The sequence below is a fragment of the Hemicordylus capensis genome, chromosome 6 (assembly GCF_027244095.1).
Source record: "Hemicordylus capensis ecotype Gifberg chromosome 6, rHemCap1.1.pri, whole genome shotgun sequence".
NCBI classification, from domain to species: Eukaryota; Metazoa; Chordata; class Lepidosauria; order Squamata; family Cordylidae; genus Hemicordylus; species Hemicordylus capensis.
Window position 1 is genome coordinate 2,886,873 of NC_069662.1, and position 14,348 is coordinate 2,901,220.

Below are 14,348 nucleotides of genomic sequence, written 5' to 3' on the forward strand. Positions count from 1 at the left end.
AGATCTGCCTGTGCCTCCTCTGAGGAATGCCCAAAGGCCACTGTGCCCAGGAGCAGGCCGGGTCTCAGCAGCAGCTGCCCAGCCAAGTCTGCCCGTGACAACTGCAGCCCTCACTCCAGATCTGGACTCAAGCTGAGTGCCCCCTCCCTCCGCTGGGCCAGGAGCAGGAAACCAGCTTGAAACTGGATTACTTCTGCCCCGCGCAGGGATCCACGCCCACCTCACCTCCCACTGGACAAAGCGGGCGCAGCCGGGCGCACGTCAACCATTTCGCGTTGAGTGTATAATTGTCTTTTTATTCTGAAGAAGTTATTTGAGTTACACACAAAGATGCAGAAAGATAAATACATTTTTTGTCTAACAGACTTCACACTGTCACACTTAGGAGCAGAGACCGGGAAAAAGCGGCTGAAATTACTCATCCTCATTATTATTTAACATTTTCCATAGTTTGTTTGTTTTTCCTTTCCTTTTTTAAAAACCCTTGGTATTGTTTTCCTTTTTATGTTTTCTTTAAATGGTTTCAGTAAATTTCTAAAGTGCCATAAAACTAGCTAGAGGTGCTTCTAGGAGAAAAAAAAAACAAAAGACAAGTTACATTCAGTAGCAAACGCTCAACAATCACCGAGAGCCCCCCCAGTGACAAAGTGCAAAAGATCGGAGAGACACGGACAGCTCTATGTACATGTCAGTGACCGCCTTTCTGCCCCCCCGCCCCCGGTGGTGACCCCAAGCCCCCTTCCCTGCTGGAGGGGCGCAGGGCCCCATGCCCAGATACCTTTGGTGCTCTCTCTCGGCCACCTGGCCAACCCTGCCCCCTCATACTCCCACGGCAGGGGCTTCCTCACTGGGAGGAGCCTCACAACTGCTCTCCAAAAAATGCACGGGGAGGGGGGTGGGGGTGGCTGCTGCCCAGGGAAAGAAGGGGCCGCCCCACACCGCCTCCTTGTGGCGGGTCGAGGGCTGGCAGTGCATTCCCGACTGGAGCGAGATCTTCTTGCAGCCGAATGCAGCGGCCGCGTTGGCTTTGATGTCTCAGCCAAGAAGCAAGCGGGGTCTGCAGCACCCAAGGCCGCCCCCCCCCAGGCCTCTGCAGCTCCCCCAGCTGGGACGCAGGCCGCCTTGGGGAAGGTCTGGAGGCCCGGCTTGCAAACTGCCTTCCCTGCCCAAGTGGGGGTGGGGCTGCTCGGAGGAGGAGGAGAGCCGGGTCCCAGCGGAAGGGCCTGCCCTTTCCAGCAGTTCACTCCAGAAGGCCAGCCCTGAAGAATGCGTCACTTATGCTGGGGGAATGAGGCGGCCGGGCGCGGGGGAGGCGCGATCTGCACTGACTGCATTGCAGCAAAGCAGGGCCCGAGAGCTCCGCTGCAGCAAAGCAGGGGCCTCCGGTGGCGGCAGCAGCAGCAGCAGGGCAGGGCGCTGCTCTGTGGGATGCATCAGACGCTGCAGCAAAAAGCGCGCGGGGGGGGGGAGGGCGCGCTGAAGACTCTGCCCCACAAGGCACCCTTGCCAGAAGCAGGGGGGCATCTCAGGGCTGAGCCATGCTGGAAAGGGAGGGAGGGAGGGAGGGAGCATCCCACTCTTGTGACGTGGATGCTACTAAGGTGAGGCAGGGAGGGCCGTTTGTGGGCAGAAGGTGCCCCCCCCCGCTGCGTTGGGAGGGGGGCTGCCTTGCCCAGAGCGTCAGTTGACTTTCTGCACGACAGGAGCACGGGGGTCCTCGGCTGCGCTTCAGGCAGGCTCAGAGGCCACATGCCCCCCTCCCCCAAAGACTGATGGAAGCCCTTCCTCCAGAAGCAAGGCGGCGGCCCGGCACTGCCCCATGGTCTCTTCCCCCCCCCCACCTTCCTATACTCTCAGGACAGCACAGCTGCCGTCAGGGCACCCAAGGAAAGGGCTGGGGGTTCTCAAACTTGGGTCCCCAGATGTTGGTCACTGTGGCTGGGGATCATGGGAGCTGAAGTCCAACAACATCTGGGGGCTCCGGTTTGAGAACCCCTGGGTCAGCAAGAGAAATGGCATGCCCTCCACCCACCGCGTTCCACACCGCCCCAGATCCACTCACACGTGCTGAACCTTGAGTGGCCTGGTGGGGTCTGCGCCAGGATGCAAGTTGCCAACTGCAAGCCCTAAAGACGACTCCATTGGGGAGGGAACCGGGGGTCCCTTAAAAACCAGGGAAGCCTTGAGATTGAAAGCTGACAACTACCCGCCTCTTTCAGACCCCTGCCCCCATTTTAGAAAGACGTTTCTGTGAGCAGGAAGGCTGTAGGTGCAAAGGAGCAAGCGTTTTGAGCTCCCTGTAGGAAGCAGAGAGAGTTGTGGGCGCCCTGAGGGTTGGCGGAGGGGGGAGGCGATCCCAGTTCCTACTGGAAGTGGTGCAACTGTGACCCAGCAGGAAAATCTCCTGCACAAACCTCCCACTGAACCTAACGGGAGCTGTGCTGGAGCACTGGAAATGGAATGTCTGCAAATTTTCATAAGGGTGACACTCATTAAAAAATATGTTCTATCTGCTGTAACATTTCTCTCTCCTCAATTCCTCATTTTCCTAACCCTTTTGGAAGTTACCTGGATTACTCCACTGACCCACTCCCTCCCCCCACCCCACCTTTTTTATTGTGGACATCCAAAAACTCCATACAGTGACAATTTTTGGAAAACTGTTTCGAGCGTCCACCTAAGCCCTATTCAGACATGACAGTGCAGCTGCAAGAGAGTTGTCTGTCCACATGCATCTGCGTGAATGACCAGCCCTCTGTCCATTTTCAAAGACAGCCTGGGTACAGGCCCACTCAAGTATAAGATCCAGAGAGGGAGCTACGGGCACTGGACAGCAGGTGTGAATAACTGTATGTGCCTACAGAAGTGTACACTCTGCAGAGATTGGATGCACACTGAATAGAGCGTGTGGAGAGTTTCCCCCTGAACAAATCCTCAGGTCTCTCTCCCCTGAAAAACTGGTCAGTGTATAAAGATATCCACTGTTTTGGTCCTTTTTTCTGAAAAGTGTTCATAGACTGTATTGAAATTCGGAACATTTTCATCAGGGAAGGGGGGAAAGCCATCATCATCCCAAGAACTGAAAAGCAACTCAGAAATTCTAACCCTTTGGCTTTTCGTGCACAAATTGCCAGCTTTTCTTATTTTTCACGTTTTCATTCCTGCAAAACATGGAGCTTTTGTCCTTCTGGAATGCAGTACTAGGGATCAGTCATCTCTAATCTCCTAAAAAATATGAGAGACTCGTTTTTTTGGGTTTGTAGCAAGAGAGGGAGAAAAAATCCCAAACAACCTTTCAATTGCCTATACTGGATATTTCTTGGAGAGGAAGGAACTTATCCACAATTTAAAACTTTTGTGGGGTTTTTTTTTTAAAAAAAAAAAACTTCAGCTGCAAGCGCTACAGACTACAGGAAGCTCGAGGCAGGACTTGCTTCATTGGGGCGGGGGGGGGGGGGAGTGTTGTAATGTGAAATGCAAACCCTGCCCTGACCAGAATGTTCATCTGCATGACAAACACAGCAGCTAGGCTCTCCCACATTTAAGCCACATGTATGAAAATGCTTTCTCTCCAAAACTGTCTTGTTGCTTTAAGAAGGGTGCTTCCCCCCCTTTCCCTTTCCTTTTTTTCTTTTTTGAAGTAGGCAGCTTAAAGATTGAGTTCTTGAAAAACAAGGACAGGACAGAACAGGAAGTTTTGATTGCTAAACGTAATTATGAATTTAACTATTGCTGATCTTAGATAGTCTAGGTGGGGAGGGTGTTGCAGATGAGGGGCTGCTGAAAGAAAGGCTGGAGGTGTGCGTAGGGGCTTTGCAGTGTGGGGCAAAGACCCCTCCTTCTGCAAGTGGGATGAACATTGGGAAAATTAAAGTCACGGTACACAGTGGAATCCGGTCTGGTTACCCACCCCACACCCCATTGATACTTAAAGCTCCCCCCCCACCCCGCCACCACCAGCACAGGGCATGATAAGATGGTGACAATCGGCATCTCTCCTCCCCCCTGCCCCACACAACCCGTGTGTGTATGTGCAATGTAAAAAATGGGTTTCTGCAACACCACCCTAGCCTTTGGCAATATGGGCTAAGGAAGTTTCCGGAAGACCCAAAACCCAAACAGAAATGCTCCCTCTGCGCCTCAACAGAGAGACGCCCTGCCCCCTGAAACACACAGCCCCCGCCCCCCTGCACCGCCCTCCTCCAGCCAAAAGGAAAATGTGATTCATCCCATTCAAGCTGCAAAACAAAACACAAAAGCCCCTCTCTCGCATTTGCTCAGCAGCTGCAGAGGTCTGGCCGGAGGCCAAGCGGCTTGAACTGGGCAGGACCAAAAGCAGCTGGGAGCAAAAAAGGAGAACCCAACCCCAAACCAAGAAGAGACCAGAGGAAGGGGCTGGCAAGGCCGGTGGGGGGAGGTCTGTGCCTCCAGACACACACACCCCTTTCCCACTTTGCAGAAAAACCAGCAGCGGGGAGGGAGGACCAGGGAAACCCTGGAGCGCCATCTGGTGGGAGGGGCCGTGGGAAAGCACCCCCCCACACACACACCCTCTGGTGGGTCCCACAACTGATGCTCCTCCTGGGTAGGGGGTGATGCCACCAGTGCTGGGAAAGGGACAGACGGCCGCGCATGGTGGGGGGCGGCCTGGTTGTGCAAATCCACTCTTCACGGCAGCGTCTACTGAGCAGGAGGGCTGGGAGGGGAGGAAGGAGGGGTTACCCTGTACCTATTTTTGCTACTTTTAAATTGTACCTACAATGTGCCCCACGCAATACGCCACAGACATGAAGTGGGTGGGTGGGTGGGGGAGACCTTGGGCCAGATGGCTCTGTCCCACTCCCCTCCGGCTTCTCAACTCTCTGACACGGCCCAGCCTTGCTCCTCTGCCGCTCTGCACGTGGACCCACTCTCGGGACCGACAGGAAGACCGGCATGCCTCCCCTCGCCTTCCCCAGACCTCCCCCCTCCCCGCCCAGCATCACAGTGCCTGCCCCACACCACACACCCCAAGCTCCCTTGGTCCCTCACAGAAGGCTTCCTTTCTTCAGCCGCTCGGGTGCTGCTGGTTCCCCTCTGCTCTCGCGAGCTGCACCGCCCCCCATCACCACACCCCCGTGGGATCCGGCTCCTCCGTCGTGGACCTCGCTCCGACACGGATTCATCGAGTAGCTGAAGACGCTGGGCAGGAAGGGGAGAGGCTGCCCCTTGTCATCTGGGACCACCATGTTCAGAGCGACGGGCAGGGTGAAGTTGTACGGGTAGGCGGCCAGGAGCTGGTGGCCGTACATCAGGGGATACGGGTCGGGGTAGAAGCTCACCTTGCCGTCCCCTTCGCTGCCACCAGCTTTGCCCACTGCGTTGAACTGGATGGCGCTGGGGTAGGCAAGGAAGGAGGGCTTGTCCTCCAGGTCCTTCCGGGTCCGACAGCTGCCGGGCACCAGCAAGGGCAACGGGTACTCCTGGACTGGGTACCGGTCCTCTTCAACCTCCTGCGGCACCAGGACCTCCTTCTGGGCCAGGCCTGTATGCGAGATGACGGGGTCTTGGAGGGAGTGGGGCAAACTTGGGGGCATCTCGGCGAGGCTGGTGGTCGCCTCCAGCGGGGGTGCTGGGGGAACAGGCAGTTCCTCGTGAAAGGGGGACTTCTCCTCCCTCAGCGGCGGGGGGCTTTCCTCCTCGGGCGCCGGCACGAGGGGGCAGCCATCGTAGGGCTGCATTTCCATGGCCACAGGTCCCTCGTCTGGTGCCTCCTGCTGGCACACAGGGGCCTCGCCACTGGACGATGACACCTGCATCTCTTGCATGGTCTCTTCCTTGACGACCGGTGAGGGTGCTGCCGGAGACATGTCGGCCGCCTTCTTGGAGTAGGCGATGACAGTGGTGAGGGCCGGCACCGGGGCCTGCTCAGGCTGCTCGCCCTCATGCCGCTTCATGTGGCGGCTCAACGCCGCCGCTGTCTTGCAGACCTTGGAGCAGTGCGTGCAGGTGAATTTGACCAGCGGCTTGCGGCCGACACGGTGGGGCGTAGCCGGCAAGGACGTGGGGGTCTGGTCGTCCCGGCTGAGGCGCCCGTGCACCCGCTCGTGCTTCTTCAGTTTCTTGAGCGCAGAGAAGAGCTTGCCACAGATGCTGCACTCGTGCTTCCACTCAGAGCCCCGCCCGCTCCCACTCCCTGCCTTGAGGGGCAAGTCAGTCGCCTCACTTCCAGAGGCCCCCACAAGGCCTGCAGACACCTCCACAGACACCGGGTCACTGGTCCCCACACTGGCTTCCTCCTCCTCTTCCTCCTCCTCCTCCTCTTCAGCTTTCTCCGACCGTTTCATCCAGCGCAACGAGCGCAGCTTACGACGCCACCGAGACTTCTTCACTTTAGGCACGGCGCTGCCGGCACTGCCACATGCTTTCCGCTTGGGCTTGTAGCTGTAGTACGGCCGCCAGAGCTGGTCTTCGGTGTCTCCCCGGTCGCTGTCCTCCTCACCACTCTCATTGGCATATCCCCGGTCGGCACGTTTGCTGTGAGGGGCTGGGGGTAATGGCTGCTGCCTCTCCCCGTTCTGGTCCCTGCCAAAATCAAAGCAGCGCTTACTCCCCATGCGGCCACCTTTGTCCAACATGAGGTCTGTTTCAGAGATTCGCCGCTTGACAATGGCTTCTTCGCCAATGCGCACTGTGATCTGGCAGAGCGGTGCAGAGCGGCTTTCCGAGGCTGCTCCCATACACGCTGGCTTCGCCATGTACGTCATGGTACGTCCAGCCCGTGGTCCCCTGGCCATGTGCCCGTGGTCACTCCCGTTCTCTTCCAAGGCCTGCTCAGCCACTTTCTGTGACTGGATGTATTCCTTCAGGACTTGCTTCTTGAGTGGCTTGGCCACAACGGTGGAAGGTGGCAGCTGTGACGATGACCGCGGAGGTGGGGGTCCCGAATCGGATGGTGTCTCTGAAGACTTGCTGTTATACGTGATCACCGAAGAGGGCTGCGACATCACTGAAGTGCTGTGGACAATCACAGAAGAGGCTGGACGTCCGTAGGCAATGACTGTGGGGGCCTCTGTGCCCACAGGCCTTGATTGCTTCTCCTGCTGAGCCTTCTCACCTACAGCTGGGAGTGTGGGCATCTCTGGGGCACCCACAGATTCTTGCCGCTGAAAGGACTCTGCCTCCGGCAACTCCAGGGAACCGCTGTTAGCAGTGAAGACGGAAGTAACATCGTTAGTACCCAACGAGGAGACCAGGTTTGCATCCAAGGATTCCCCGTCACCCATCGGCATGGAGAGGGGCTGAGCTGGGAGCAGGAGGTTATCAGGCACCAGTCCTTGGCTGTACGTCTTGTAGGGCCTCTTCTGGGAGCGCATGGGCAGGAGCCGGTAGAGCTTCAGCGCATTGAGTTTAGGCTTGTAGCCTCCGTTGGGGGTCTTCTCGGAAGAGATGAGGCCAGGATTGATCCCATGGAAGGCTTTCTGATGGGTTTTCAGGTTGTAGTAAGTGACGAAGGTCTCCCAGCAGAAGATGCACTGGTAGCGCCTCTCCCCCGTGTGCCAGACCTCATGCTTGGTGCGGTACTCAGCCAAAGCGAAGACTTTGTCGCAGTAGCGGCACGGGTATTTCCGCCGCCACGAGTGAACGTTGGAGTGGCGCTTGAGGCTCGAAAGCGTCATGTAAGACCGCTCACAGACAGTGCAGAAGTAGATGATGTGGCCATCCACCACTTTCACAAAATGGTCTTGGTCAGAGATATAGTCCAGGCGTGGCAGGCCCCTGTGGCGGAAGAGCATGCCTTTCTTGGAAGATGCTGGTGCTGCCGCAGGCTTGGAAGGTAGCATGGGAGTTGGCAGCGTCCCGCCCCCGGGAGCGCCCTCCTCGGGTTTCTCCACTTCCTTGCATAAGACTTCGTGGGTCTGCAGCCGCTTGATGTGGATGAAATTCTTCCCGCAGTGTCGGCAGGACAAGGAACGCCGTGTTCTGTGGAGCTTCGTGTGGAGGCTGAGCGCCGACGATGTGGTGAAGGAGCGGCTGCAGCTTCCGCAGCAGAAGGTGCTACTGGCCGGGTGGGAAGCCCCTGATGGGGATGAGCAAGGGGAGGCTGGTGCTTCGGCGGCTTCAGAACCGGTGGTGGTCGTGGCGGTGGTGGCAGCAGGGGGCTTCCCAGAAGGATTGTCTTGGTCCCAACCGACACTTCCCTTCAGTGTGAAAGCCAGGTCAGGTGGTGGGGCAGTGGCCACCGAGCTGAGGTTGTAGAGGATCTTGGCGGTCTCTGTTTCAGTGTCAGGACGAGGGTCCCTCACTGGGCTAGGTACTTTGGCCAAATCCTGGAAGCAGAGAGGGCTGGAAGGCTCGGCTGAGCGGGAAGAGCAGGTAAGGTCGATTGGTGAGCCACAAGGCCTGGAGGAGTCAACGCTGGGACTGTCCATGTTGGCATCAGCTGAGGGGTCATCCAGATTCTCTAAGCGGGAGATGCCCAACCGTCGGCCCACAGCTCCAATCTCCTTGGCAGCAGCTGGGCTGGGCACCGAGAGGCGGGAGTTGTAGATGAAGTTGAGAATGTCCGAGAAGACTTCAGCCTGGATATCTGGGAGTTCCAGGATCTGGCTCGGCTGGCGAGACGCTGACTCCTCCGAAAGCACCTCCTTAAAATAAGGGCTGGAGGCTGCGAGAACGTTCTTATGGGCCTTGAATTTCGTGTCTTCGGCGATGATGGTAATATCGCAGAACTGGCCACGTAGGCGCTGCTCGTTCAGCTGGACCAGAAGGGAGCTGGAGTGGCTGACGTCCGTGACCTCCACAATCGGAGCCATCGCGCTGCCTCAGAGCTGCAGAAAGAGAAAGAGAGAGGCAGAGATGACTCGTGGTGCCCGAGTCTAAAAGACGGCAACTCGGGTTGGGGGGGCTAGATTTTGCCAGGGGGCACGAGCCAGGGTTCCTGGGTTCTACCAAGTTTGGGGTGCTGGTGGTGGTGGTGGTAAAGAGCTCTGGGAGACATCTGACCTTGAGACTCAAAATGGGGACCGAGTTCTCAGCATGTGACATAAGCCTGGCTCACCACCTGGGAACAGAGGCAGAAGACAAGACGTCTGTGTCCCCCAAGGCAGGGGTTCTTAATCGTCCATCCCCAAATATCATTGGACTACAACTCCCATCATCCCCAGTCACAAAAGGCCATTGTGGCTGGGGATAATGGAAGTCGTAGTCCAGCAACATCTGGGAACTCAAAAGTTAAGAACCCCTGCCCTGGGGTGAAGGGCAGGCCTCTGAGCTGAAGGTGGGGCTGGAGAGCGTTTCCAGGGAGGAAAGTCCATCGGGTGAAAGTGGGAGGACAGGAGCCAGAAATACAGAAGTCTGAGAATGGCCAGATAGGCCAGGGGTCAGCTCTACGGGGCTGAAGCCGGGAGGATGGGAACCAGGGCACTGATGGTCCAGGGCAATGCACCAGAACATCCAGTTTCTCAGGAAGAAGAGCCTTCAAACCAGGACTCTGGAGATCTGGAAAAGCAGCCAAACGTTAGGAACAGCCCCCAATGAAGCAGCGACACTTCAGGAGGCAGGGAGTCCAGCCCTTGTCGGCCCATACAGGCCACTGGGCTGCCATCAAGATGTGTCACACTCCGAGGCAGCAACGGTGGGGCCCAGGCTGGCCTGGGAGAACGGCCGGTCTCTCTGGCCCCAGACTCAGACCTCTCCCCACAGGGGCTCGATTTCCTTCCCCACCCCGCTTCTCCTTCAGGAGCCATTTTGCTGAAGGAGTTCCCCAGCTGGCCGTCTAAAATGGCTGACGAGAAGGAAGGCAGGCTGGTGCCAGCTTGGATTAACAGCCGACGTGCTAGCCCAGCCGGCTCCGGCTCAGGGCAGGCACCAGCGCTGGTTCAAGCCGTTCACCCCCTTGCCCCAGACGCTTGGACTGGCTCCTCGGGCCTGCTGGCATCTCCTCGCGCCAAGTGCTGGCGCCCTGCCTGGCCCTCCTCACTTCGCCTGGTCCCTGAAAGCATGCTGCACCCCCCCCCCAGGACCAGAAGTGCGTGAAAACAAGCGGAGGGGGGGGGCTCACAAGTGGAGCCCCCACAGCTCCTCCCGGCTGTTTTCCCCCCTTATGCTCCCCACTCGGGTCTCTTTGACCTTCCTTGGCCTCACTGGGAGAGTCTAGGCCTCAGGGCACCCCCTCCTTGGGGCTATGGGGCTTGGAGGGTTATTGTGAAGGGGTCTGGGCCTCCACGGAGGGGGTGAGAGAAAGAGAAAGAGGAGACAACAACAGTTCCTTCGGGGGATCTCTCTTTCACACACATTCACACACCGCACACCCTCTTCCTGGCTGTGACGGAGTATCCAAATGGAAAGGGAGTTTCTATGGAAACAGTCTGGATGGTGGTGGTGTTGGGGGGGAGAGATGGAGGGGAAAGAGAACAAGAGAGAGAGAGAAAAAGGGGGAAGGGGAGACAGAGGAAGCGATGCGTGTGTTGGGGGGGAGCACGAGTCGGAGGAATGTGGCGAGGAGGGCCGGGATGCAGATCAACGCAGAGGGAAATACAAAGCGGTCAGGAGGCAGCTTCTGGGTCCCGGAGTGAACGGCAAGAGGTCAAGCATCGAGTGTGTCGTCCACGGAGGCCAAGAGATCCCGGATCCACCTGGGGTACACCCACGCTCCTGTCCCCTCCTTCTGCAGGCTTCTGAACAGGTCTTCCTCAAGCCAATCTTTTGGAAGCAAGCAGGGACGGGCCATGGGAAACGGTAGAGCACCCCTGCTGGATCAGGCCCTGCTGGATCTGGTCTTGGGAAGCCACACAACCGGGAGGTGAAGGCATATGCCCTCCCCTGCAACTGGTATTCAGAGGCATCTTGCCTCTGAACATGGGTAGCCTATAGCCATCAAGATTAGCAGCCACTGACAGACCTGTCCCCCCTGAATTTGTCTAAGCCCTGCTTAAAGCCATCCAATCTGGTGGCCATCACCACATCCCATAGCAGAGAATTCCATAGATTAATTATGCGCGGCATGAAAAGGCACTTCCTTGGCCTAAATCCTAAATGTCCTGGCATTCAGTTTCATGGGATGACTCCCGGTTCTAATGTTGTGAAAGAGGGGTAGTAGTGGTCCTAAGTTGAGCTTGGTTGTATCTGCAGTCCCCCCGCAGCCCTCAACACAAGATCCCCAAAGTCACAGATCTCACTGACCAAGACCCCACCGCATCCAGCCTCTCCCTATAGATCCGGGGAAATCACAGATCTCATCAGCTCCTTCCCACAGACCCAGAAACAGCAGTGGCCAAATGAGGCCCTCCAGATGTTGGACTGCAACTCCCATCAACCCCAGCTGCAACAAATTGTGGATGGGGGTGATGGCACTGTAGTCCAACAACAGCTGAAGAACTTCAGGCTGGCCACCTGTGGCTTGGAGTCTCTCACAAAGCTATCTATGCCTGGGATCCATCCCTGGGATTCAAGCGTGTCTCTGACTTTGAAGGCCATCAGGAACCAGCTGTGCTTTACTTCCAGTGGTGAAAGACACTCGGCACATGCACAGAGGCACTTTTGAGAATATGACTTCACATTTTCTGGCTCAAGCTTAAGAACTGATGCTTTGGGAATGTGAAAGAGAGAGGAAGGAATCGACACGTCACCTGCCTCCCCAGGATCCAGAAGGATCTCTTTAATCTACTACCATAGTTGCTAGAGACTCAGTTAGCATGTAGTTAAGATTTTAAATCTGTTTTGTTTGTTTTAATTTTGGAGTTGTATTTTAACCTTGTGTAAACTGTCTAGAGATATCTGGCTTTGGTGGTATACAGATGTGCAAAATGGCTACCTACCTAGCTGATACGACGACTTTCTCCACCCATCAGCACAACATTTTGTAAGATTTTCCACCCTGAATTTAGAGAGGAATGTCTGTCCCCAAAAAGAAAACAATCACCGGAAGAGATGGAAGAGAAAGAGAATTGGGTTTTTTTGTGTTTTGTTCTTCCTGGAAAGAAAATCTATTTGGGTTCTGAGATCAATGTTGAGATCAAGTAGCTCTTTCCATATCTACCATCTAAGGTGGTGGAGTAAGGCTGGGCTGGGGTGTGGGGAGGGGAGGAGGGGAGGACAAAGACATGCACAAGCTGAACATAAACAAGATGACAAGCCGGATGAATTTCTGCGGGCCTGTAGCTTGTGAGTCACAGAGGACAAGGTCAGCAGATTGTAGGGAGTGGAGCAGGGAAACGGCAGTGTAGGGGGAACAGCAGCAATCCTAGATTCATGCTTGGGACTTTCTAGTTGAGAAAAACGTGACTGCCATGAAAGAGGCATTTAAAATTACGCACAAAGTGAAGAACAAGAAGTTTTCCTCTCTCTCTCACGACACCAGAACCAGTCATCTAATGCAGCCAATTGGCAGGAGATTTAGAACAAACAAAAGGAAGTATTGCTTTACACAGTGCATAATTAATCTAAGGAACTCTCTGCCACAGGATGCGGTAATAGCTCAGATGGCTTTGAAAGGGATTAGACAAACTAATGGAGCACAAGTCTACCAATGACTGCTAGTCTAGACAGCTATATGCTATTTTGAAGTTCAGAGGCAGGATGCTTCCGAATTCCAGTTGCAGGGGAGCAACGGCAGGAGAGGGGGCATGCCTTCATCTCCTGTGGGTGGGCTTCCCAGCACCATCTGGTGGGCCACAGTGGGAAAACAGATGCTGCCCTTGGGCCTGATCCAGCAGGACCTTTCTTAAGTTCCTATCAAGGGAGAGTGAATGCAAGGCCAGGAAGGGGAAAGCTCATCTGTGTGAGAAATAGTATATCCAAAAGTGAAAATTTCCATTTTAGAGCGTGAGTGCAGGAGATACCACCTTCTAGAAGGGTAAGTTCCTACAGAAGGCCTGCCCTGGGACTGGAAAACTGACAAGCAGTGCTCTCTCTAATTTTTTTCATCTGTGTGCGGATGCAAATTTTGTTCTGGGCGGCAGTATCAAGGCAGTGTGTGTGTGTATGTATATTCAGAGTGGCACTGTCCTGATTCAGTCTGAGCGGGATCTAAAATTAACTGAGTGGACATCAAAAAACCTGTGTGCGCACACACGTGCACACGCCTTAGAGGGAACACTGCTGACAAGTACCTACATTTAATATGTACCTACAGGGAGAGGGCCTTTTCAGTGGTTGAACCCCGTTTATGGAATAGCCTACCAGTGAGGTTTGCCTGGCTTCATCATTTGTTATTTTAGACTCCAGGTAAAGACCTTTTTGTTCACTCAGGCCTTTTAAATTTAATTTTTTAACATTTTTTGATGTAACTTTTAAAAAAGTTTTAAAGATTGTATTTGTATTGTATTTTCTTTCTCTCCCTTTTTTTTTAGTCTGTTATGATTTAATGTGTTTTTTAATCTCATGTTTTAATGTTGTGTTGTAAGTTGCCCAGAGGACAATTTGTTATGGGGTGGCTAGCAAATAATATTTTATTATTATTAATTATTATATAATGCAGGTTCCTGAAAACTGTGACATATTGTACCAAATCCCTGCTTGAAGGCCGTCCCCTAAAATGTTGATCCTGTTGCTTAGACTTGGGAATTGGATTGAGGAGACCTGGGTTCAAATCCCCACTCAGCTTTGATGCTCACTGGGTGACCAAGAACCATCACTATATCTGAGTCCAGCCTACCTCACAGGCCTGTTGAGAATATATATGGAATTACCCTCACTTTGGCTCGCTTAAAACTCCTTGCAGGCAGGGAGAAATAAACTGAACCAGTTCTCTAATCCTAGATTTGTGAGGACTTGGTTGTCCAGTGGACTGGGAAATGCCATGTGCAGATAACCTTCTCTCTAGTCACCTTGCAAGCTTAGGAAGTGATAGATAACAGCCTTAAAGGTATTAAAAATGCAGATAAGTCCTAATTATTGTTGCTACTCCAAAACCCATTAGATGGCTTTGGGCAAACGTATCTCTTCCCCTGTTTCCTGCCTCAGTTTCCCCCCCATCCATAAAATGGGAACAATAGTTCCTATCAAAAAGAAGTGAGGTCTATAAAACAGGATTTAGTGCCTGTAGAATGTATTTTTTATAATGATATAAGGAAACATTTCATTTCTCCACTTTTGATCTCGCTCCCTGGCAGGGCAAGAGGGTTTTATGTTACGTATCTCCCATCTGGTTTAGACAGTGTAGTGACTGAAAACAGACAAATTCCTTGCTTTAAAATAAGGATTTCAAGTGACTACTAAATAGTGTTTTAATGTTTTTAAAAGGAGTTAAATTTAACATCCAAAAAACCACACCATTATTTTGGAGTTTTATTATTTTTTGAAATACTGAGGAATTTATGTTTTTCAAAGTTTGTAATAAAGTTCACTATGCAACTTTAATATTTTTA

The 14,348-nt window shown here is 54.1% G+C and overlaps 1 protein-coding gene across 4 annotated transcripts in view; it reads right to left on the reverse strand.

Moving 5' to 3' along the window:
* Positions 1-275: 275 nt before the first annotated feature.
* ZBTB4 (zinc finger and BTB domain containing 4) overlaps positions 276-14,348 on the reverse strand; it is a 45,811-nt gene continuing 31,738 nt past the window's right edge. For all 4 annotated transcript variants that reach the window (XM_053260269.1, XM_053260268.1, XM_053260267.1 and 1 more), the window contains one exon: positions 276-8,810. In XM_053260269.1, coding sequence (XP_053116244.1) covers positions 5,028-8,795 — 3,768 coding nt within the window. In that variant the 5' untranslated portion in view covers positions 8,796-8,810 and the 3' untranslated portion in view covers positions 276-5,027. The remainder of the gene's footprint in view (positions 8,811-14,348) is intronic.